The 26,559-nt window shown below is 45.5% G+C and overlaps 1 protein-coding gene across 5 annotated transcripts in view; it reads left to right on the forward strand.

Annotated features, from left to right (window-relative positions):
- The window catches only part of rapgef1b (Rap guanine nucleotide exchange factor (GEF) 1b), a 78,164-nt gene that overhangs the window by 25,498 nt on the left and 26,107 nt on the right, over nt 1–26,559 (forward strand). For 3 of the 5 annotated variants that reach the window (XM_056290208.1, XM_056290204.1, XM_056290206.1), the window contains exons 2-6: nt 19,620–19,765; nt 20,466–20,644; nt 23,195–23,351; nt 25,622–25,710; nt 25,837–25,995. In XM_056290208.1, coding sequence (XP_056146183.1) covers nt 19,620–19,765; nt 20,466–20,644; nt 23,195–23,351; nt 25,622–25,710; nt 25,837–25,995 — 730 coding nt within the window. The remainder of the gene's footprint in view (nt 1–19,619; nt 19,766–20,465; nt 20,645–23,194; nt 23,352–25,621; nt 25,711–25,836; nt 25,996–26,559) is intronic. The other 2 variants (XM_056290205.1, XM_056290207.1) reach the window with 1 other exon arrangement.

Here is a 26,559-nt window from a genome sequence, read left to right on the forward strand (position 1 = left end):
AGGCTGTCCCGAATACCCATTTTCAAACTTTGGATTTCTTAGTGTTCAAAATTAGCCACTAAAATCAAATCAAGGCCTAAACCAGTTGATAGATTATGATAGCAGTCGCAAAGGTCATTTGATAGTTCAGTGTTGATTGAACATAGTGTATTTTGAAGCTTAGATCAAACAATGAACACAGGAACAGTTTGGGGGCAGAATAGCCTAAAATGAGGACGGGGTTATGAGTTCGGCAGCCATAGAAACACCTTCCCAAAATCTTATCTCCCCCCCTATCATTTTGTCGCTGTTGCCAATAGTCAAGGAATTCACATTATAAGACCATGACGTGTTACCAGATTAAAATTTTGGATGTCACAGAGGGCAGCACGGTGGCGCAGTGGTTAGCGTGGCCGCCTCACAGCACGAAGGTCCTGGGTTTGAGCCCCGGGGTAGTCCAACCTTGGGGGTCATCCCAGGTCATCCTCTGTGTGGAGTTTGCATGTTCTCCCTGTGTCTAGGTGGGTTTCCTCCAGGGGCTCCGGCTTCCTCCCACAGTCCAAAGACATGTAGGTCAGGTGAATTGGCCGTACTAAATTGTCCCTAAGAATGAATGTGTGTGTGTGTGTGTGTGTGTGTGTGTGTGTGTGTGTGTGTGTGTGTGTGTGTGTGTGTGTGTGTGTGGGCCCTGTGATGGCCTGGCGACCTGTCCAGGGTGTCTCCCCGCCTGCCGCCCAGTGACTGCTGGAATAGGCTCCAGCATCTGGATGGAGATGTCACAATTATATGCACCCCTCTTCTGAAGATCGTGCATTTATTGATAAGTCCTCATGCCAGCAACCATATTAAAGACTACATCAAAATGAACTGTGTCTTATGTAAAACTGTTGCTATTTCAATGTAAGAGAGAGCAGTAGAGTACCGAAACAAAGAAAACAAGACTAATGCAGTCTGCACAGTGTTGGAGATTCTTATTGTGCGTTTTAATTGAACGCAAAGCGAAATCGTGCTTCGCTGAAGCAAGATTTCACCCTCCACTGGACAAGATTCAGTTAAACATTCCAACTCAGGCTGAATAGGCAGGTTTGAAGGGTTTATTTCCTCAGAGACATTTTTTTTTAGCTGTTGATTGTCAAATTATGAATTAATAAAATAAAGTTAGAACTGATGACTTCTTAAATGTTATTTTTTAGAATATCTTTGGCCCTGGGCAGCATAGTGACGCAGTGGTTAGCATGGTCACCTCACAGCAAGAAGGTCCTGGGTTCAAGCCCCAAGGTAGTCCAACCTTGGGGGTCATCCCAGGTCATCCTCTGTGGAGTTTGCATGTTCTCCCCGTGTCTGCGTGGGTTTCCTCCGGGTGCTCTGGTTTCCTCCCACAGTCCAAAGACATATAGACCAGGTGAATGGGCCGTACTAAATTGTCCGTAGGTGTGAATGTGTGTGTGTGTGTGTGGGCCCTGTGATGGACTGGCGGCCTCTCCAGAGTGTCTCCCTGCCTGCTGCCCAATGACTGCTGGGATACGCTCCAGCATCTCCGCAACCCTGAGAGCAGGATAAGCAGTTTGGATAATGGATGGATCTCAGGCCCTTTCTGAGGGCCTAGAGGGCCCTCAGGGTTCCTCTCTGCTTCAGTTACTAGCTTAGATCACTGAACATCATAAACCATCAACAGAAAGAAGCTGAAGGATCACAGCCATTGTGCCCTGCTTAGCAATATTATTGTAATGCTAAAATTATGCTGAAAAAGAAGATTCTGGGAAAAGTGAAGACAGCTAAGAACAAAGGAGGGAGATAAAAGTCTTTTTCATCTTTGAGGTATATTATATTGACTAAAGAAGGAAGCTATAGGATAGGGGATGTTATTCAGCAGAGGGAGGGTGACTTGAGGTAATAAGTCATTTCCGCAAGTAGAGGTAGTAATTTGTTTTGCTGCTTATTCAGCTTCTATGTTATTGTGTCAATGTTATTTCATAGCTGGGGTTTCAGCTTCAAAAGTTTTTTGCAAGGGATCACATACTGTTGAATATAGAAGGGTAGGAGCGGGCTATGGGCCTTCTTTTGTTATTCAGGGAGTAGCGGAAAATATGGGCCTGTGGCATCCTCTGAGCTGCCTTGTTTTTTTGCATGAGTAGTTTGGATTGTCTCTTTGTGTATGTATTTGTGTCTGTCTGTAAGTGGTTGCTTATGTGCACGCTGCTGTATATATTTGTGCTTGTTGCACATGGGACAATGGACTGACCCAGCCCTCAGGGCCCCCTCTGTGGTCCCTGTACTACTCCAATGAGCTGGTGTGCCAAGTGTTCCCATTAACTAGCCCGTTAGCCACTCCCATGCACACTATCAGACGCTGACCCAGAATCCACCAGGAGTTACAGCTATTACCAGAGGACCGAGATGGTATGAATATTCATTGCCCTCTAAAGGTCACACGCGGCCCATAACATGGCTGTTGTGTCTGTTGAACTGACGTTGCAAAGGTAAAGGTGCTACTGTCTTTATGCATGCTCAATAATCCAAGTAAGAAAATCACAGAAAAACACAGGGATTGCCAGTTTGAATCCCCGTGTTACCTCTGGCTTGGTTAGCCATCCCTGCAGACACAGTTGGCTGTGTCTGCAGGTGGGAAGCCGGATGTGGGTATGTGTCCTGGTCACTGCACTAACGCCTCCTCTGGTGGGTCGAGGCACCTGTTTTGGGGGGAAGGGAAACTGGAAGGGAATAGCGTGATCCTTCCATATGCTATGCCCCCCTGGTGAAACTCCCCACTGTCAGGTGAAAAGAGGCGACTGGCGACTCCACATGTATAAGAGGAGGCATGTGGTACTCTGCAGCACCTCCCCGGATCGGCAGAGGGGGTGGAGCAAAGACGGGGACAGCTCAGAAAATAGGGTAATCAGCCAGGTACAATGGGGGGGGGGGTTAAAATCTATTTTTAAAAAAAGAAAGAAAAGAAAATCACAGAAAGTTGAATCAGTTCCTCTGGACAAAACGTTTCATCTCTCATCTAAGTGACCGTCTCAACGGTGACAGTCTCAACTGACTGCAGGTTTCCCCGCCCTTAAGATTAAGGTTACCTTAACATAATTAATGTGTCACTGACTTTACAAACAGCTTGTCCAGTTCGGAAGTTTCTGTCCTCAGTTCACCACCTTTAAACGACTGGTTAGTTGGTCATTAAAAGCAGCAAGGAAGTCATTAAATATGCGGATGCAAGCAGATCAAACAGGCTGTAGAACCATGGGTGGCCATTATTACAAATAGTGGTCTGTGAGGCCTATGTATCTTGAGAAAATGCAGCAAAAGTTATCTTTAAAAAGGTAAATAAACGCCTATATTTTACCATTTTGGACAGAAGGAGATTTGAGGATCTATCTTATGACACGAGGCACAATGGCTTCTTTGTCACTAGCAGTAGTAAAACGGGCCTGTGACTACTCAAGGGTAGATTTTTTATTTCAGCCCTTTTATAATTAAATTGTCTCTAGGCTGAGGAAGTCAGCTGGTTGAGTATGCAGTACAGTAAATATGGGACTGTCACTATATTTGCATGCACGTCAAATAATGAGATATGAAAGCAGAGTACTTTAATGGGTGCTATGCATTTTATTTACTTATTTATGTGGGGTTTTTTTTTTTTTACCTGTCCAGCACTTCCAGAGCCTAACACCAATCGCTTATAAGTTCTATAGTCAACACACTATTAACGCGAGTTGGAAACCCTAAGGAACAGGTAGGTATAGAGAAATATAGACAGTAGAATGGATGTTGTTAACTCTGGGTAGAAAGCCATGGGGTGAGGACTTTCGTTTACTTCATTCTTGAACAGAGAAGGCATTGAGGGAAGAGGCTTGTAAATGTTTATGCCACTACACAATACTCAGGCCCAATGGCCCCACCCACTTCCTCAACACCACCTTCCAAACCACTGGCCTACATCTGAGATTGAATTGAGCTGCGGCCTAGTCAACTGGCCTAGTGATTCTAATAGGACTCCGCAAGTCTGATACAAATCATCAGTATTTGGTCTATAGTTGTCCGCAACTCCTGACAGGATACCAGTAAATGTAAACATGATTTTCGAATCTATTTCTTGTTCTTTATTGATTCAGCAAAAAATGCTGTAACTCAAGTTTAAGTGATAAAATATACAAAACTGGAACAAGCACATTCAGGTTTAGATCATGCTGTTATAAATACTTTATTGTTAGAGATGCTTTCTCACTTATCCTCCCTTTATTTTAGTCCAGTGATTGCAGTTTGGTGTATTGCTTTTATTTTAGGAAAGCTTGGGGGGGGCAGCGGCTACTCCTATAAAGGTACTATTTTTTTTATATGCTTTCTTTTTTTATACGTATGTATGTTGGATGTTAATTTGTACATTTTAGTCCATTCACACCCCATCTCACCTACTCACCGGTCCTTCCTTACCTTTCCCCCCTATAGCCAATGCTTAAGCCACCTCATTAAGCAGATCATCTGATTATAAAACATATCTTTAATACTAGTTAAAGTGATGTAACTGCAGATGTGAGTAGATATTGATCGATGACAGTGGCGTATCACCATGCATTATGGCAGCAACAAACTTGGTTGCTAAAGAATGTACCACTTTTCCCATCTAGCAGTACTTTGGGTTTTGGCCTAACCAAAAGAGGAGAACCAAGAGACACTTTCTGAAGTGGCTTGCAGGATTTGTGCTAATGTAATCCGTGCAAAAGATGGAGAGACGACGAATCTCCACGGCCATTTGCATGTACACCGCCCATCGAATATGCAACATTGCCATCATGTACAACTACAATCTCCACTAGGTGTAGTTTACTGTGTGGCATACTGATTTGACCCGGGTGGGCCATACAAAATCAGTGTGTCTGTGTGTGTGGTAGTGTGTGTGGCAGGATGCGCTCTGGTGTTGGTGTGGACGGGGGGGCTTTTAATTCACGATGTTACACTGGTAGAGGGCTCAGGGGTCAATGACTGTCAGCCATCAGAGATACCCCACCCTAATTCCTATCTCCTGTCCTATTTTGTAATTGCATCAGTAAGTGCATCAGATGCCTTTATCTACAATGTTATGTCTCAGGATGTATATATATTTCTGATGTTATCTTTATCTCAGGGTATGATCTTTGACTCATTGGGGTTATGATGACAAATTCCCAGAGTAGGAGTTCCCCTCTAGTGACGCACATTTATATTATTAACTTATTAGCTCAATGGATCATTTTTGTTGTGTCTTGGAGCAAATGACAAGTGCTTTTAGAAAGAGATAGGCTACCTTTTTTATCTTGCTCTCTTTTAGTCATTTCCGCTACACGCACAAAGCTGAATATGTTCTCAGTACTGTATTTGTTATGGATCTTCTACTGGTTTGTTCTATGGATTAACTTTATGGATGGCCGGTGTCCTGTGGCCACATTCAGTTAGTCATGGTTGACCAGGCTCCATGTTTCCATTCCATGATGGGGTTTTTTTCCAAACAGTTGACCCATAACTGATGGAACTGCTTTACTAGTCATTGACATATGAAAGACGTGTATGCTTTGTGCTCTCAGACACGTACATGTGTGTTCTCACGTTGATGAGTTTGAGTAGGCTGGGTGGAGAGCATCGATTTTGTTACAGGTCATATCTGTTTCGGGTGGAAATTTCACACTAACCTCACTATTCAAGTGTCTTTATGCGTGCTCAATAATCCAGGTAAGAAAACCAAAGAAAGTTCTTCCAGAATCAGTTCATCTGGACGCAACGTTTATTGACAGAAACGTTTCATCACTCATCTAAGTGACCTCATCAGTCCAGACTTACTGCAGGTAGATGTGAAAAATGACAGGTTAGCCTTCTTAGACTGTGAAGTTGCAATTGGTGATGGAGGACATTTGATTGTTGATTTTTACTGCAAACCAACATACTGATCACTACTTAAGGTTTGACTCTCATCATCCACTGGAGCACAACCTAGGAGTCGTCAAGACGCTGTACCACTGAGCTGACAATGTCTTCACCGACACAGCAGCTGGGGAAGGGGAGAAATCCCACATTAAGCAGGCCCTTGTTATGTGTGGTTATCCTAATTGGGCATTTGTCAAAGCCAGGAAGAAGCCCAAACAGTGCACCAACCAATCGAACAGAGAAGATGGACAACAGCTGTCCAAGCATAAACCAGTGGTGATTCCGTATGTGGCAGGAGTGTCCGAAAAGTTGAGACGTGTATTTTCCAAACACTGCGTCTCAGTTGCTTTCAAACTTCAAAACACGCTGCGCCAGAAACTGATCCACCCCAAGGATCAGGTCCCCTGGCACAAATAGAGCAACATAGTGTACGCTGTTAAGTGCCAGGAAGATTGCTGTGACTTGCACATTGGGGAAACTAAACAGACGCTGGCCAAGAAGATGGCACAACACAGAAGAGCTAAAAGGTCAGGCCAGGACTCTGCAGTCTACACCCATCTACAGACCAGTCGCCACTCTCAAGGATGAGTGTGTGCACATCCTAGATAGGGAGGAACGCTGGTTTGAATGGGGAGTCATAGAGGCCATCTATGTGAAGGGGGAATGACCATCCTTCAACCGGGGGGGGGGGGGCTAAGAGTACATCTGTCACCATCTTACAATGCTGTTATTGCAAACATTCCCAAATCCTATCAAGGAAGGTTGAATCAGTTCATGTGGATACGTTTATTGACAGATATATTTCATCACCCAACTAAGTGACATCTTAAGTCTAGATGAAGACTGAGGTGCTCAAGGACGCTTGCAGAGAAGAGAGGAAGCATCTGTATCATCAACAACAATAATCCCTGGTTCACAGCAAAACTCAGGCAGCTTCATCAGGCCAAAAAGGAAGCCTACAGGAGTAGAGATAGGATCGGGTACAACCAAGCCAGAAATGCACTCACAAAGGAGATCAGAGTGGCAAAAAGGTGCTGCTCTGAAAAGCTTAAAGACAGGTTTTCTGCCAACAACCCAGCATAAGTCTTGAGAGGTTTGAAAAACATTACCAGCTACAAGAGACCATCCCCCCACAATGCAGGGAACCATCAACTGGCTGACAATCTAAATGGGTTTTCCTGCAGGTTTGATAAGCGAACTTTAACACCCCTCACCCTCTCCTGCCACAACACACAACAAACTGCAACCCCTGCCACCCCCACCACCACCACCACCACCCGCACTCAGGATCTGTGTTTAGGACATATACCAGCTCTTTCAGAGACAGAAGACCAGGAAGGCGCCGGGCCCGGATGGCACATCATCCTCCTGTCTGAAAGTCTGTGCTGACCAGCTGACCCCATTTTCACACTGATCTTCAACAGATCACTGGAGCTGTGTGAAGTCCCCTCCTGCTTCAAGAGCTCCACTATCATCCCAGTACCCAAGAAACCCTGTATCAAAGGATTAAATGACTACAGGCCTGTTGCCCTAACGACTGTGGTCATGAAATCCTTCTAGGCACTTGTGTTTGCCCGCCTGCAGGAAATCACAGACCCCCTGCTCGACCCCCTGCAGTTTGTCTACCGAGCAAACGGGTCAGTTGAGGATGCAGTAAACATGGGATTGCACTATATCTTCCAGCACCTCGACTCCCCAGAGACACATGCAAGGGTCTTGTTTGTGGACTTCAGCTCAGCATGCAACACCATCGTCCGAGATATCCTCCACTCCAAACTCAACCAGCTCACTGTACCAGCCCCCATCTGCCAGTGGATTAAAAACTTCCTGACGGACAGGAGACAGCAGGTGAGGCTGGGAAAAATAACATCCTGCACTCATACAATCAGCACTGGCGGCACCCAGAAATGTGTGCTGCTCCCTCCTCTCTTCTCCCTCTACATAAATGACTGCACCTTAGGAGACCCGTCTGTTAAACGTCTGAAGTTTGTGGACAACACAACCATTACTGGCCTCATCTGGGATGGTGACGAGTCTGCATATAGACAGGAGGTAGAACAGCTTGCCCTCTGGTGCGGCCATAACAACCTGGAGCTGAACATGCTCAAAATTGGAGATGACAGTGGACTTCAGGAGGATCCCTCCAGCACTGCCCCCACCCCCCCTCACCATACTCAATAGCACGGTGGTGAAAACCTACAGATTTCTGGGTTCCACTAAGGTGGGCATCCAACATAGACGTAATCATCGAAAACGCCCAGCAGATGATGTACTTTCTTCACCAGCTCAGGAAGGTCAACCCGCTTCAGGAACTGCTGATTCAATTCTACATTACAATCATCGAGTCTGTCCTCTGCACATCCATCACTGTCTGGTTTGGATTGACCAGCAAACAGGACAGGGTCAGACTACAATGGACAGTTAAGTCTGCAGAGAAAATCATTGGTGCCAACCTGCCCTCCATTCAGGACGTATACACCTCCAGAGTCAGGAAACGAGCAGGCAACATCACTGCAGACCCATCACACTCTGGTCACAACCTTTTCCAACTCCTCCCCTCTAGTAGACGCTACAGAGCACTGTACCCCAAAACAACCAGATATAAAAATAGTTTCTTTCAGTGGGCTGTCATTCAAATGGACATTTAACATTGTCAAATACATCAAACCATACTTCACTGTACATTGTACGTATACTGGTACGCTTTGTCATGTCCATCTACCTTAGGCATGTATGTAAGTGACCTGCTCACATTTATTTCAGTATCTCTGGTATTCTCTGCACCATTGCACTTTATCGCCTCTTATTTCGCTTGTATATAGTCAATCCTTGTGTATATATCTGAAGGTTGTTGTGTTGTCGTGTTGTTGTTCTATGTTAAGTACATTGAGACAGCCACAAAACCGGAGTCAAATTCCATGTATGTGCAAACCTACATGGCCAATAAACTTGATTCTGATTCTGATTGTGATTCTAATTATACACAACACAGCTGGAAAACTGGAAAACACACCACTGGGCTCCTTCCTCAATTACTCCTCCACTCAACCAGTACACATGGCCACGTTCCTTTCCACGATTTGTTTTCCTTATATCCTTGCAACTTCAGTTGGTTTGTTAAACAGATACAGCCTTACAGCTTATATTGTGGCTCATTAATAACTAAGCAGGTAAATTAGGATTCGAGAATTCTTAACCAGAGGAGAACTCAGCCAAAGAAATAACCACCACAACAGAGAGTATGAATAATTTACTAAGCTCTTAACAATTTCCTATTGAAATGTTCTACTTTTCCTCTACCCCACCACCACCACCACTTCCCTATGGCGCCAAGTGTAACAGACCCTTTTTCCTTTTTCGTAGACAGAGTGCCTTGTAGTTCAACCAGCATTTGCTTTAGTGAACGGATTTATTCCTGTGCGATTTCATGACACATAATTCATTCCCTAATGAGCATAATTGATTTTGTCCTTCGCAAAACACTGATGTCTACGAAAGTTCAAGCTGCTTTTGTGCACAGAATGCCATCTGTAACTGTGGAGTCCCAGAATACATTGTGCTAAATCCCTTTCGTCCACAACATACTGTTAGTAATATAGTCCATCCATTATCCGAACCACTTATCCTGCTCTCAGGGTCGCGGGGATGCTGGAGCCTGTCCCAGCAGTCATTGGGCGGCAGGCGGGGAGACACCATGGACAGGCCGCCAGGCCATCACACTGGGCCGACATACACACACATTCACAAATTCATACCTAGGGGCAATTTAGTACGGCCGAGTCAACTGACCTACATGCCTTTGGACTGTGGGAGGAAACCGGAGCACCCGGAGAAAACCAACGCAGACACGGGCAGAACATGCAAACTCCACACAGAGGATGACCCGGGATGACCCCCAAGGTTGGACTACCCCCGGGGCTCGAATCCAGAACCTTCTTGCTGTGAGGCGACTGCATTAACCACTGCACCACCGTGCCGCCTAAATAATAGTAAAACAGTTAAGTGGACAAAATGAACATTCGATGGCATGGGATGATGATCGTATAACGCACTCTGCATTTCGTGCCACAACAGCATAAATGCTGGCCTAGGATATCTGTTACATGGACAGAATTACTATTGTCTACAAAATGAGTTTTATTTGTTCACATCGTCCTGAAGTGCATTCAGCCTTCTGTCCACAAAATGAAAAGCACAACGGTCAGTTCAGTGCACGACAGGAATTATCCGTTTGGTTTTCTGTGCAGGAAAGTATGTGCTGTCTTCAATATTTCGTGGACACGATGCTAACATGTTTTTCATGAAGAAAAGGCATTACAATGTTATATGATTTCATAATGAATTTGTGCATTTTGTAGCACAATAGGCATTCTGTCTATGAAAAAGAGGTCTGTTAGACTTGATGCCTCATACTTAACACATGTGCTCTCACAGAGATATTGCATGAGGAAAAAGGTTTTGATTACACAGAGACTAGTGCTGAAACAATTAGTCGATCAATGGAAAATTGAATGATTACAATTTTGGGTGCCGATTAATCATTTGTCATTCATCAAGTAGCTAGACTAGATCAAAACCTAGTATATGGCTGCACCGTGTATGGTCAATGTTTGAAACTGTGACCAGTTTGTTACAGGGCTAGTCATTGGTAGTGTCTATAATGTGAATTCCTGGATGTTAAATGTTCATCTGCAATTCTGTATAGTGGTCCCAGTAATATTTGTTGTTAAAGTGTACTGAAGTAGTATATTACATGACATGATTATTAAGCTACGTTAGAGTAAAAAAAAAGGCGATAAATGCAGTTGCAGGAACAATACTGCGGTGAGCTTGGTGGAAGAAGGAGTCGTGAGGCCAAGATCTCGGTTTTTATGGCAAGCCCCATGCGCCGCACAGCCCTGGGAATGCTCTTTTATTTACCTTTGGAACAGACAACAACACAGTGATTCCCCCCTCAGGTCACAACTGGTGGCGTCAGTCTAAGTCATGGCCCTCAGGTCAGTCAGTCAGTAAACAGTCCTCTACCCAGTCCAAACCCCCAAATAGCAACACATACCAACATGAACCAATCATATGAACACGTAAAATTTTAACATAAATCATAATTTCAAATTGAACATTAACAGTCCCACGAGCCCTTGCGCTCCACCAGCGCAGGTCCGTCACCAGTCAGATCAACCACCTACATAGCCCCCATTCATTTGAGGGGTCAGTCCTCGGTGACCCCATCACCCAACACATAGTCCCTCAAATGCCCAGGGTGTCGTCGCTGGCGAACAGGCCACTTGGGGCTCACAGGAAGTGCAACTGGAGGAGAGTTACACTGATAGGTGCATGGGTTGCTGCTGTCACCCCCCTCCCCGAAAACAGGCAGAGCAAGGGGTCGGTATGGGGAGAGTCTGTCCTGGTGCAGCACCACCATGCGCCCTCAGCTGGGAATGCGCACCTTGTACACCACCTCACCGGGCCCCTGCCAGTGGCTGCGAAGCTTGGTGGAAATCCCCTTCTTGCGAATGGGACAATACACCCATACCTTGTTCCCTGGCACAAAGGCTGCCCAAGGCAATGTGTGTCATAGGTCCTCTTCTGCCACACTCCATAGTTGGCCTGGGCCCGGCAGCTCAGTCTTCGGAAGTAGTCCATTTCTTTTATCCCTGCAATCTCAGGCTCGGGTGGGGCCCTGAACACCGAGTGTTGCTGCAGTTGGGTGTGTGAGTGCTGGGTTGGCCCCTTCTGGGCGGTGCAGGGGTCGCAGCAGTGCACATGTAGCTCCATGTATCATTGACAGTGAGGCCAGTAGAATGGCCCCCTGAGGCAGTGGAGGGTCTTGGCGTTCCCGTATAGTGTCCCAGCCCTACTGAACCATAGACCATCTGGAGAACCTGTGGTCAGAGCACACTTACCCACATCCAGCTTCCCTCCCACAGACACGGCCGATTGTGTCTGTAGGGACGCTCGACCAAGCCGAAGGTAACATGGGGATTCAAACCGGCAATCCCCGTGTTAGTAGGCAATGGAATAGACTGCTTTCATCAGTATTTTTGATTTTCAACATGAGAAATTGATTATTCGAAAAAATAATCAATAGACTAAATTATAAATTGATTATTCAAAAAAATAATCAATAGATTAATCAAATATGAAAATGATAGTTGCAGCCCTAATAGACACACGTAGCAGAGCTGGAAGCAATCACTAACTGTCTCAGAGTTAGTCCACTTGTATCAAATCTCGTTGGAACTAATGTATACTTTTTGATGATGAAAACCTCCGTTTTGCGTCAGCGCAATAAGTGAGCTCCATTTATTTGAGAATTTTTGTCTGTTGCCCTCCCAACTTCCTTCATCTTTCTTCCCCACTTCCAATCTCGAATCTCTTTGAAGTCTCCACCTAACTGAACAGCTGGCCCAGTGACCCCCATGACTCCTTCTGTCATCTTGTAGCAGCCTCAATGGTTCCTCATGGGCACGCACACACACACACATATACACACACATACACACACACACACACACACACACACACTTGTATTAAACAGCCATAATTTCAGGAGTTCAGCAGGAGGTGACAGCTGTTTGTGTAACCCCAAGCACAGCCTCTTTCCTCTCCTGTCCTGGTCAGCTTCTCTTTTGTATTTGCCTCCCCCATCTCATCCTGAGGAGAGGGGTAAGCGAGGGGGAGCCAGCTGTCCTCTACTGATCACACCTGCACTGAACAAGGATCTGATTGCTCTGTCAGCCTGTCAGTCCCTAAGACAAGTCATATGCCACCAGTCATGAACGTGTAGGGCTCTACACAACGAACCAGGATCCCCGAACTGTCCATCCACCTTCCCTCTGCTCCTTCCAGGCGGGAGGGTGGGTGCAGGGGATATTTGATGAATTCATGTAGTTTGATGTGAAAATGTTAGTGTATTCTGAAAAAGTGCTAAAAACCAAAAATATAACTAGAATCACTCATGTTCCTTGGTGCTATATACACAATGTCTTCATTTTTGTTGTAACGTTCATTTATTTTGCTTGATCAAACTTAATTCTCAACAGTTCTCCAACTGGCCAAGATAACGAAATTTCGAAGTTTCGCACGGCTCAGGAGGTAGAGCGGGCCATCTAGTAATCAGAAGGTGGCTGGTTCGATCCCCGGCTCCTGCAGAGAGCGTGTCGAAGTGTCCTTGAGCAAGACACTGAACCCCTAACTGCTCCTGGTGAGCAGGTTGGCACCTTCCATGGCAGCCTCCACCATCAGTGTATGAATGTGTGTGTGAATGGGTCAATGTGGGTCGGTAAAATGCAGTCCAGTTGACCATTTAATGCAATCTAGCTCGTTGCAGTTTCCCCCTTTTTTGCCCTAGCCTTATCAACCATTAAAACTGTCAGTTGTAGATTTCTATCCCAATCCACATTTGGCTTGCCAGTGCTTGTTTTGATGTTGTCTACATTGTTAATGGGTAGCCGTCTACAGAAATCAAATCATTTCGCTGATCTTTGACCTGGTCTTAAGGTGTATTTGGCGCACGCATAGGCCATTGCACTTTGGAGCCCTTATAAGAGAATGTCTGCTGCATTGCTGGGGAATGAATGCTAGCTCCACACTAGCGCCGCAACAAAATGAACTGTGGCAGTGCGTGAGGAACTTTTTGTGAACTTAACAGTGTTTTTGCCCTCAGACCACATTCATTCTGACCTCTGGTATGGTGTGTCTTTGTGTGCGCTGTGAAACAATCCAGCAGCTGAAAGCCCCTGGAGACCCTTGCTACACCACAAAGCAGCATGAGAACTCTCCCAGGCGCTGTACGAGAGTAGACATTTGTTTTAGATGTCCCTGAGGCCTTGAATACCAATTACATATTTAAGCAATTAAATGCCTTTAGTGAATGTGTTTACTCTCAGTTCACAATATCTCTGGAGTCGTGCCTCCGTCATCAACAAGTCCCTCTCTAACTGTAGCTGCAGTTTATTGGGTGGAGGTCTCTGTGATGCAACATGTGGCAGGGATTTCCTTGGCTGTTAACTTCTTACACAATCCACTTGAATGCATTTTTTCTTTTTTCTTTTTTTTTCTCCCCAATTGTATCCGGCCAATTACCCCACTCTCCCAAGCTCTCCCGGTCGCTGCTCCACCCCCTCTGCCGATCCGGGGAGGACAGCAGACTACCACGTCTCCTCCGATGCATGTGTTGCCAGCCACTTCTTTCCACCTGACAGTGAGGAGTTTCACCAGGAGGACGTAACGTGTGGGAGGATCACGCTATTACCCCCACTTCCTCCTTCCCCCCAAACAGGTGCCCCGACTGACCAGAGGAGGCGCTAGTGCAACAACCTGGACACATACCCACATCCAGCTTCCCACCCGCAGACACGGCCAATTGTGTCTGTAGGGACTCCCAACCAAGCAGGAGGTAACACGGGGATGCGATCCAGCGAGCCCCGTGTTGGTAGATAACGGAATAGACCGCTATGCTACCCAGATGCCTGATTTTCGATTTTTGAGATACTTCATTGATCGCTGTGGGGAAATTATGCTCTGCATTTAACCCATCCTAGCTGTGTAGCTGGGAGCAGTGAGCAGCCACCGTGCAGCACCCGGGGACCAACTCCAGTTCATCTTGCCATGCCTCGGTCAAGGGCACAGACAGCAGTATTAACCCTAACATGCATATCTTTTTTTGATGACAATTGGACAGCTTAAAAGAAGTGAACCATTTGCATGAATGTGCAGGTGTATGTGAGGTTGTGTGCTCTTAAACAGTCTTCATCTTTCTTAACCCATGCAAATCCACAGCCCATTAGTATTTTTGTCACCTAAGCGATTCCACAAGATAGTTAACCCATGCAGTTCCTGTAGAGAAATACTCACCATTATATCAGGGAATAGACACTATTGCTTTGCCGTACAATACTGAGTGTTGGAGAATGCCGTGATAGTCAGATTTGCCTTAGTGTTGTGTCCTGGCAGTTGAAAAAAATGTGTTTTCACTGTGTGGCCTCCGTCACTCACTCAATGAGTAGTCACATTCAGTCAGGGACATTACAACTAATGACATCACTACCTCGTAGCTTTGAGCAACAGCAGGCAGGCAGCTGGGGAGAAGAGGAGTGATGGTTGGCCCGTCTCTGATTGTAGAGGGTGGACATTAAATGGCCTACATGATTATGACTGAGCACTTCGCACAATACAATTTATTCTCTCTCTCTTTCTCTCTCTCGCTCTCTCTCTCTCTCTGGCTTTCAGTCACTTCCTCTCTCTCACTTATTCTTTGTTAACTTCTCTCTCGATGATGTCATTTTCAAATACAGCCAAACTTCCAGAGAACTCTAGAGAAAAGGGGAGTTTCCATTCCTTCAAAGCAGATGAGAGGCAAGGGTGTAGAAAACTGGATAGAAAGAGCGGAGGAAATTGCCAAACAGCCTTGTGTGTGTGTGTGTGTGTGTGTGTGTGTGTGTGTGTGTGTGTGTGTGTGTGTGTGTGTGTGTGTGTGTGTGTGTGTGTGTGTGTGTACATCAACAGGGGAGCTTTGGGGTAGTGATGATATACGAGGGCCAGCTGTATTGATCATGGGAGTTGACTCACTGCTGATGTCACCTCTTCCTAACTCTGGGCAGGGACAGTGGAATACAGCTGTAACCTCATAAGTTGTCCTTTTGGGCCTGTCTAAGCATTGATTGATTGATTGGGACCTGGGTGTTAGTGATGTTAGCCACATCCCGCCTGAAGTGATGTCATTAAAAAGGAAGCAACAGGGTCAGAGGTATAGGCTGATGTTTGATTGAATTCAAATGTAAGTTCTTGTACTATCAAAAATGCATGACCCGCTCTATGAGTATAGCCAGAAAGTGAAACTGCCACAATTATAGTCTTCAGGCGTCTCCGCTGCAAAAGCTGGATGTGACCGGTATGCATAGCCTCGGGATATTTGGGAGAGAAAAAAAATCTTACACATTGTCAGGCCCAGGCTAGGTATTCAAATGCTGGTCAGGTGCATAGAGGCACACATTCCCCTGCAATCTGTGACTATGGATTGTTGAGTGTAGGAACACCTCAAGCCCCAGACTATTGATCCAGACAGCTTCCAGAGCAGACTGAGCTGAGCATGTTTTCTAGATCCCCGGAGCCTTTACTGTGTCAACTAACGAGACTAAATCTTCTTTTATCTCTCTAATAGTTCTGTACTTTCCGTCAATTCCATCCAGTGGAATGTCTGACTTTTCATCTCGTTACTCCACTGATAGTGTGACTGAAGGAGAAAGAGAAGAAACTATTTATAGAGCCCCTGAACAGACTATCTCTTTTTTCTCTTCATCTGATGCGAACAGCCTAAAATATGTGGCGTGGTGTCTCATCATTTCCTAGCGCGTTGATGTCTGTTTGAAGTGACAGAGCAAAGCCAATATGAACCCCGCAGAACTTTTGAATTTTGCCTCTATTTTCTTTATAACACTTCAGCTGTGCCTTTAGAGAGTCTGTGACAGTAGTCCTATTAATATATCATCATATTTTATTTTTTGTATTCAGGTGCAAGTGGGACCAGCTTGGGTATGATGATCCAGGGCAAACAATCACAGATATTGCTTTATGTAACTTCCTGCTTTGCCGAGTGGCTGCGGGCCAAAAGTAGCCTAACTCACTATTTCCTCTTTAGGACAACCGATATAGAAAATATTTCAGCAAATTGTAAGATTATGTAATACATTCAGTGTTTTACAGTATGAGGAGGGCCAGAACAATCGTAAAAAATGTCGGTTACAGTATGCCTCGTCACGTGCATTTGTATCTGGAAGAGTCACTGCTTAAATTATTCTCATCAGCATCTTTAATGAAACACACAGCAGTCCTTGGCTGCCTCGGAGGCTGCTGGCTTCCACGGGGAATAAGGGATGATGAGGATTAGGGGTGGAGAGAGACAACAGTGGGATGGGGAGTAGCAAAGCACATGGATCAGCGGTGCCGAGGAAAGCGCAGCTCAGTTGGAAGTACAGTACTCGTTGGTGTTTTCCTGCTGTTGATTGCTATGAAGTACTCAGCGTTTGGCGGGGGCGACGGTGGAATGCCAAGTCCTGCTTACACCGGGGCCGAGAGGAGATAACAGCAGATAGAGGCGTAATTCTGCCGCTGATAAAAATGTTTCGTTTCCTGCTGCTTGATACATGGCTGTTTTGTTAGTATCTCCCAGTTTCATTCGGTACAAAAAGACAGGGAGGTGGAGAGGAGCAGGGAGCTGTAGGTACCATGGAGTGAGAGGTGGCTGAGAAGGAGGGAGAAAGGAAAAGGTAGATGTCATGGGGACATCAAATACTCCTAGAAAGAGAGAATGGGGTTCTACTCTTTTCTGTGATTCCGATATGATCGACACGTCACCACCGGGCAGAAGAAAGTCTTTAAGATACTTGCAATTTTGTTTCATAAAGAGATTTCTGTTTCAACACTAAACTATTTTCTTAAGACCAAGCTTTCTGATTTTGTGTATGTGTGTATGTGTGCGTGCATGCTTCTGAATAGTCCTAGTTGTATAAATTGTTGGATTGACTTCAGACTTGATGATGAATAATTAATCAGTCAATCAGTCAGTTAATTAATAATCCGTTAGAGGGAAGATGCATGCTTGCTTCCCATCTGCTTTTGCTTACAGCTTGCTGCCGCTGGCTAGCCCTTGTGGTGAACAAGGAAGCAGCCCAGTACGTAAGCTTTCCCCCGCCAATACATAGCCTCTCCTTCACCAAGACCTCTGCCACGCCTCCTCATGGCCACACACAGTAACTGGGCGCCTCGCAGCCTCAGACAAACTTGGTAGGGGATCTCAGAGCTGTAGTGGTCCCCCAGAGTCTGTTCATGGCCAGCCACTGCCCCGCTGCCTTGTGGGAAGTCTATTTAGACAAAGGCTAGTGGAGGACACCCTGAGAGATAAGCGGCGTGTTTGGCGGCACACGTTAGGTGGCTCTTCAGCAGTCTGGAGTTTCCGGCAGCCTCCTGCAGTCATGATGGGTGACCCAGGTCGTCCTGGGTATAAGCCCTTGCCACCAGGACCAACTTGTCATGGCCAAGAGAGTGCTACTGAGGACTAAGCACCACCTGTGGCACTCTAAAAACCTCCTTGCATAGGTCTCCACCTCTGACCATGGTGTACAATATCTGGCCTTTTATCCGGTCGAAGTCTGGTGGCGTTGGGGTGTATGGCGACGGGAGCAGGGTAGAATGGCCTGGGAGCTCCTAGCCAGAGCCCTGCAAATCAACGGCATGAGGTATATGGTCGCTAGCAGCTGAGATTGAGTGGCAGCTGCTTTCAGCAGACCCCCCATGTGACTGAGCAGCCCTATTTAGGGACCACACTGCTCACCCCAATTGGGGAGGGGCCTAGAAAAGGTGGCCTAAAAATCGTCCACTCAACCAACCTCCTGGTAAAAACAAGAAAATGGCCCCATTCAAATTAGCAACATGGACTGTTAGGACTCTCCTTGATAAAGATGGCAACAGACCACATCAAAGGACCACCCTGATTGCTGAGGAACTAAGGCAGTGATGGTATCTCAGCAGAACTCCTAAAACAAGGAGGATGCCTGTGCACCAGAATGATCTATCAGTACATCCTCCAGGTCTGGGACCAGGGGAGTGTCCTTCAACAATGGAGGGATGCTAAAATTGTCACCCTGTAGAAAAACAGGGTGTGTGTGTGTGTGTGTGTGTGTGTGTGTGTGCGTGTGCGTGTGCGTGTGCTTGTGCTTGTGCTTGTGCTTGTGCTTATGCTTGTGCTTGTGAATAGCCCTGGTTGTACAAGTTGTTGGACTGAATTCAGACTTGATGATGAATAATTAATCAAAATATGCAGTTTTTTCCCATCACATGTGAAAAGGATAGCATTCTAACAATTCTGGTTGAAGCGGTGTAAGGCGGCGGCCACACATGGGGGAAATTAACACTGGCAAATATCCACCTCTCGTTCACTTTCATTCTGTGCAAGCGAAGGGGCGAATAAAACATTTGCTTCTGGTGGCGAAAGAAACTTGACCGGTGAACTTGGACCGGCAAATCCGCAGCCTCAACCAATAGCAAAGAAGTGTGTGGGTTGACCCCACTTGGCTGTAATTGGCTGTAGTTTTCTTAGTGAGCCAGGATGGAGGAGACTTTGATTGTTGCTGTGTCTAACCAGTCGGTATTGTACAACATTTCCTGTGAAAACTATAAACTGCCCCATAAGAGAGATGCCGCCTGGCTGGCAGTGAGTCAGGAGACAGGCATTGAACGTAAATAAACGGAAAATGTATTAATAACATCAATTCATATTTCGCGGTATACAATTGTAACTTGTACACCAAATATTCTCCCTCCGCATTGGTCCATAAAACTAGGATAACATGTCCAAGTGAGACAATGAAAACATTTATTCATCTTTCTCTGGACTTCAGTGTACATTTTCCCGTCGCAAAACCAACAATCGCTCCTGTGTGACCGACAACCACCACCACTCAAACAGACTACACACCAGAAAACAGATTTCCATGTCCGTCACATCCTGCACTGCCCATATTCAGCACAACAAGATATGAATTTCACCTCGGCAGGCGATGGTCGCCTGCATTCGCGCATGTGTGACCGTAGCATAAGGCTTCTACCAGTTAAGGTTATCTGATGTCGTTGGCTGTCTGCAAGATCAGTTGATACTGCTGTCAGCAATAAACTGTTTTTTTTTTTTTTTTTAGTTCCCCTGAATTCTATCTCCTCCTTGACTGGTAACTGATTTTTCTCTTCCGCAGACTCACAGAGGTCGCATCTCTCCTCCTTCACCATGAAGCTGATGGACAAGTTCCACTCTCCCAAGATCAAGAGGACACCATCTAAGAAGGGCAAGCAGCTGCAGCCTGAACCAGCTGTCAAGAGTGCAGAGAAACCGATAAACAAGGTTGGTGTATAGTTGTGTCTACGTGAGCGTTGTGGGAAATCCATTGCTTTCCCACCTATTGCTTGCATTTGTTTGCCTTTTTGTGAGACATTTGTTTTCCTGTCTACTACTTTGTGCTGCCATACTCCATTGTGTCTCTGTGTGCACACTTTTCCCTGTGGGTTCCCACAACTTCCCAGTCAGTGTGGTAGTTGGCTTTGGCTCAGCAGGTGTCTGGACCCGTAACGTGAATAGCAGCAGGCCATTTCCTGAATGAACTTCTCGACTCCTTCTCAAGCATTTTGGTGTTATAAGAATATTCCCCCCCAAAAGCTTTGCTGTAAGATGCTGGAGATACTTGTAGAGCATGTTTCTGTTCCTCTTGAAAGATGGCTCAATGCCACATCTTTTCATTGATTATACATTGATCTGTGGGCTAGCACACAGAGGGGAATTATACCACCACAGTTATCAGGTTAGATACCAATCATGGTCTAAATACCAAGTTGTGTTATGGTGCTTAGTATCAGTATAATACCCAGGTCACAACTTATGGTGAATGTATTTGATTATTAAGGAACAGGTACACTTTTAGCACCATCATTATCATAAGAAGGTCTAAGTAATGTATCAGAGAATTGCATCATGTCCCTGATTTGGATCATTAGACCAATTGACTAACCAGATGTTCAGTTGGTTTACATTGTCCCTATTCTTGTAGAAGGTGAGCCGACTAGAGGAGCAAGAGAAGGAGGTGGTCAGCGCCCTACGCTACTTCAAGACAATCGTGGACAAGATGGTGGTAGAGAAGAAGGTGCTAGAAATGCTGCCCGGCTCAGCCAGCAAGGTACTGGAGGCCATCTTGCCTCTGGTGCAGGTTGAGGCCAGGATTCAGCACAGGTGAGCCAAACAGCTAAAAGGTCATTTGTAAAATATCAGACAGTTAAAGCTGAAATCTTGAAAATAGTTGTTTTTGTTTAACCTACTAATGCCTCTGGTGATGCATGGTAGTGACATTCCAGAAAATCCCAGATCCATTCAGAATTAAACAGAGTAGTTAATGCTGCTATGTTTGCACCTCACTCAACATCAGACAAATAAAATATGGCTTAACGTGAGTCGTAGTTGTTGACCTGTTGGTAAAGGTTTTCTACAAGCTAGGTCTGCCATATCTTCTTGTGCACCACTTCGCTTCTTCTTCAGACTTGCCACTATCTGCCTTATTCTTCTGAATTTTGCTGTCATGACGAAGACAGAAAATGTTATTCGCCACATAATTTTTAATAAAATGTTTTACCCAAAAGTAACTACGAACATGATCTGTAAAAGTGTTCATAATTTGGGTATTCCTTTTTTTATCTTAAATATGCTACCAGCAGAAAGTATAAAAAAAGGACATCTATCAGTATGTAAATCTTCAGGATTTTAACTTTAAGTTAAGGGGCTTCATTCCTGCATGTTATGCTTTTCACTGAATAGTAAGTAGCTCTTTTAGTCAAATGTGTCTGGATATGGGTAGTAATTATATCAATAATGTTATTTCTTTTGTTTCATTGTCTTTCTTTTTTTATAATATGAAATTGGACTGTTTTGGAATGGAGCTTTTTAATTTGAAATGGACCTACCGCCGATCACATGCTCTCTGGTGTCAGTTTCCAAAAGTGCAGTTATGTGTAGTTTACAATACTTCTCATTCTTGCTTACTGACATCATTCGTATAGTAGTTGGTAGTAGGTATGTAGGACTTGTTAAAACTTGCAGTTTGATTATCCGCACTAAGAGGAATGTGAAGATGGCTAGTAGATTTTGGGGTGATTTAGGTGTAGTGACGATGGATACCATCCTCAGCCTTCCTCAGACAAAGGCATCACGGAAGTCTACAAACCTGACAGCTTAAGAATCGAACATTGTGTTCATTTATCACTATTGACACGGTACTTGGACGGGACTATAGGTGTTTTTCTAAGGTTAAGTGAGCTGATAAATAAATGTCAGGGTTTTTTTAGTAACTTCTAGAGTGCATCAGTTTACCTTTCTGCCTCTCATGGTAGCCCGTATCCGTTTTGTGCAAGCTGTTTTGGAATGAGTGTGGAACGTGTTGGAACTGCTCTCTCACTCTTTATTTTCTGCCTTGCCCTGTCAGTCAGTGCAGATGAAGGTATGAGGTCAGAGGTGACAGGTTTTGTATCTCACAGTCCTCTTGTTTAGAGGTGATTTATGAATGGATGCAACAGTTTTCCAGAGGCTGTGATTTGTCCGGTTTGACCTTTAGTCTCCCGCAGTCAAACCCTACCAAATCACGCTGTGTAAAGCTTTTAGTTTTAGCCCCGGGCCACCAGTACTCCCCAGTGGCCTCAACCCCGGTAGCTAGTGAAATCACAACTTTTCTCAAACGAATACTTGGAACTTTTTGTCAAATACACTAAAATATTTCATTTAAAATTAAATAACCATTGTTTGGCAATATAAATGGAATAACCACGGTGTGGCAAGAGGATTGCTGTCAGTGACTCTGTGTGTGTTTATTGTACACAGAGCTCTTAAATCCACTTTACATCCACACTACAATAAAGAATCTGTAGTGATTTCAACATAACACTGAACATAATGGCTAATTCAAAACTGAGTAAAATTGTTATCGACTTTATCACTGCACAGTTTAAATTGATTAGAGATCTCATTTGCCAAAAAGTTAATTTGTATTCATATTACACTCAATCCTGTAGCCTCACATCTCACTACAGCTCTATGACTCAAATCATGACTACTCCTTCCAAACATATTTTAGCACCTTACTTAGCACCTAGCTTTCAACCTCTTTTAGGGCTAGCTTCTCTAGCCTCCCAACTGTCTCCACATCCCTCTTCTAGTACTTCCCCTAACCCCTTTAGCGACAGACGTCTGCGTTAGAGTTGAGCTGTGTGGAGACAGTGGAAGGATATTCCAGCGCTGTGAATCAGCTGCTACCTGTTGGGACAGGCCCAGGCCACACCTTGGATTTGGTTCTGAACACACCATTCACAACAGGCAGCAGCAGCACCGCTGCCACACCTCCCTGTGCACCATATTGTCTGATTAGCCCAGCTACCAGCAACCTTCCTCCAAACCCTAGGTCCTAGTCAACCATACTCACGATTCCTCCACAAACCCTCACCTTTAACATTTAGTTTGGTAGACGTTAGCTATGTGGATGTGGCCATGTTATTATGTCTTGATGTGATTTTACTAACCGTCAGTCTAACATGTTTTTAATCCCCCCTCTCTCCTTTCCCACTCTTCTGTCTGTGATGAGCCTGCTCCTCTGGGTCCGCACCTGCCCTCTTGCCCTTCTCATTTCCTTTTTGTCCACTCTATATATCACTTCCTATTCCTATACCCATTTCCCAATGCCCTCCTCCTTCCCATTTCTTTTTTCTTGTATCGTTCTGTCCCCTCTTACCCCACCAAAAGTTCAGCGCTGTCTTCCTGCCACAACCGTGTCTACCAGAGTCTTGCCAACCTTATCCGCTGGTCTGACCAGGTGATGCTAGATGGCATTGACCTGGAGGACAAGGAGAATGTGATAGCTGTCACCACCGTCATCAAAGCCGTGCTGGATGGAGTTAAGGTGAGTCCTGGGTGGGTTATGATTGGGAACTGGACTTCTGCTCATTATGAAAGTGGTTGAAGGGGCGTCCGGGTGGCGTAGCGGTCTGTTCTGTTGCCTACCAACACGGGGCTCGCCGGTTTGAATCCCCGTGTTACCTCCGGCTTGGTCGGGCGTCCCTACAGACACAATTGGCCGTGTCTGTGGGTGGGAAGCCAGATGTGGGTATGTGTCCTGGTCGCTGCACTAGTGCCTCCTCTGGTTGGTCGGGGCGCCTGTTCGGGGGGGCAAATGGTGGGAATAGTGTGATCCTCCCACATGCTACGTCCCCCTGGTGAAACTCCTCATTGTCAGATGAAAAGAAGCGGCTGGCGACTCCACATGGATCAGAGGAACCATGTGGTAGTCTGCTGCTCTCCCCAGATCGGCAGATGGGATGGAGCAGCGAGCAGGATGACTCAGAAGAGTGGAGGTAATTGGCCAAGTACAATTGGGGAGAAAAGGGGGGGAGTGCCCCCCTCCCAAAAAAAAGAAAAGAAAGTGGTTGAAGTGTTTCCTGAACTGACTTTTTGATTGCTCCTTTTTCCTTGCTTCTTTTTCCTTTTTTAAACAGGAGAATAATTTTTCCTTCTCTGACTCACTTAATATTTCCCCTTTAACTGGTTTGTGTGTCTGCCAGTGACCTAATCATCTCAGGGGAAGTAGACTGTTTATATGTGTGTACACTTGGGATTGTTTGAATTGTTTCTTATGTGTGGAGTGGCAGAGTGAATATTGTAAGCACAAGGCACAAACAGTCCCAACGTTTGGCTTCATTATATGGACCACAAGAAATATGAATAAAATCCCAAATGTTGATTTTTAGCTTTTCAAATATGATCAAGGAAAACCAAAATCTAAATACTGCTAGTTGAATTTGGAATGGAATGTGCCAAGTTGCCCAGAATGTCCCATTCCATTTGGAACAGTATTCCTGTATTGAAAGGTGACTCTTTTGTTAATGTTAGATTAGCTACAAGTCTCAAGTGTTGTGCACAGTTGGGTGTCCAATTTTTTTTTCTATGTTTGTGTGTTTTTGCTTTCAACAGAATTTTAAATAGCACAAAATGACTTGTTATGAGCTCTTCATATTTTTATTTACTCCAATATGAGTATTTCTGAAGTACTAGACAAAACAATGGGCGGCACGGTGGCCCAGTGGTTAGCGCTGTCGCCTCATAGCAAGAAGGTCCTGGGTTCGAACCTCGGGGATTGTCCAACCTTGGGGGTCGTCCTCTGTATGGAGTTGTGTTCTCCCCGTGTCTGCGGTGGGTTTTCTCCGGGTGCTCCGGTTTCCCCCACCATCAAAAAGACATGCATGTTAGGATTAATATTCCTATCTGTGCCCCTGACCGAGGCATGGCAAGACGAACTGGAGTTGGTCCCCGGATGCTGCACGGTGGCTGCCCACTGCTCCTAGCTACACAGCTAGGATGGGTTAAATGCAAAGCGTAATTTCCCCATGGGGATCAATAAAGTATCTCAAAAAAAAAGAAATCTACTTTACACAAGAAAGAAGCCAATCAGGGAAACACCAAGTAAGGCTGTCAATAAATAATCAAAAGTTGATAAAATTATCCAGTTCGCTTTACATACCGGGTGGCACGGTGGCGCAGTAGTTAGCGTGGTCGCCTCACAGCAAGAAGGTCCTGGGTTCGAGCCCCGGGGTAGTCCAACCTTGGAGGTCATCCCGGGTCGTCCTCTGTGTGGAGCTTGCATGTTCTCCCCGTGTCTGCGTGGGTTTCCTCCGGGGGCTCCGGTTTCCTCCCACAGTCCAAAGACATGTAGGTCAGGTGAATCGGCCGTACTAAATTGTCCCTAGGTATGATTGTGTGTGTGTGTGTGTGTGTGTGTGTGTGTGTGTGTGTGTGTGTGTGTGTGTGTGTGTGTGTGTGTGTGTGTGTGTGTGTGTGTGTGTGTTGGCTCTGTGTGATAGCGGGGATGCTGGGATAGGCTCCAGCATCCTCGCGACCCTGAGAGCAGGATAAGTGGTTCGGGAAATGGATGGATGGGTTTTACGTAGCAGATTGCTCCTAGAATTGCTTCTGTTCAGTCACGTACATAAAGCAACAGGATAAAATCAGCTGTTCTGTCCATGTGTAATACCTCATTAAAACTCAAGTACAGCCTTAAGACTCAGTGATCTGTCAAGAAAGATTTAGAAGTACTTTTCCCCTGTAGTATTGATTGACCTCTTGTGTTGTTTTATATAGGTGGCACTGAAGCTGACTGTGTTGTATCTCTATAAACAGGAACTGGTGAAACTGACCATAGAGAAACAGGAGCAACCCTCACCCACCACTCCTAACAAACCAGCACCACCTGCTACTGCGGCAGAGAGGTAAGAGCGATGTGTGAACCCTGGACACACAATACCACAGGAACGTGCACATGCACAGTCACCAATTACACACACACACATACAGTAATAGATTAACTCAGACGGCTCTTTTCTCTATGTCTCTAGCAGTGCATCGCCAGAGATGCCCTTGACAGATCGAGAGCAAGAGGTGTTGAATAAGACGGTTCCTACAGCCATGCCTGCAGAGGCTGCATCTGACACGCCAGAAGAGGACGTAGCCCCTCCCAAACCTCCCCTACCTGAAGCCAAGATGGCTGAGCTCAGGTGAACAGGAAATAATACAGCTGTGCATATACTACCGATGTGCTCCACAGCTATTAATTTTTCAAAATTCTGAACTGAATCTTCTCGTCATTTCCCTCTCCGAGAAAAGCCGACTTTGTGTCTTGGCTTTTGGTGCTGGTAAATTAGGGATAAATTAAGACGTCCAGCATTTGGGTATTATCTACACCTGGCTGGGCTGTTCAGTCAGTTCAGTACTATGTGTTGCCGGCTTGATCGATCATGCAAAAGCAAGTCTTAAGAGCCATCCCCGGGACCTTGCAGGACCACTGACCATGAGAATCTCTCTTGATTCAAGGCTCCTTTTTTCTGTTTTGTCTCGTGTCTCGTGCCACCACAGCAATAGGCCTTGTCTGCGCTATGGCCTGGCCGCAGATGTTTTGGGAACATTAGCATTGTGGTTACAAAAGGAGAAGCATTATTTTAAATTGAGCCATCCAGCGTTTGGGTATTATCTACACCTGGTGGGGCTGTTCGATCAGTTCTGCACCATTTGTTGCCGGCTTGATTGGTCATACAGAAGCAAGTCTCAAGAGCGATCCCCGG

This window comes from Lampris incognitus, chromosome 12 (genome assembly GCF_029633865.1).
Source record: "Lampris incognitus isolate fLamInc1 chromosome 12, fLamInc1.hap2, whole genome shotgun sequence".
NCBI classification, from domain to species: domain Eukaryota; kingdom Metazoa; phylum Chordata; class Actinopteri; order Lampriformes; family Lampridae; genus Lampris; species Lampris incognitus.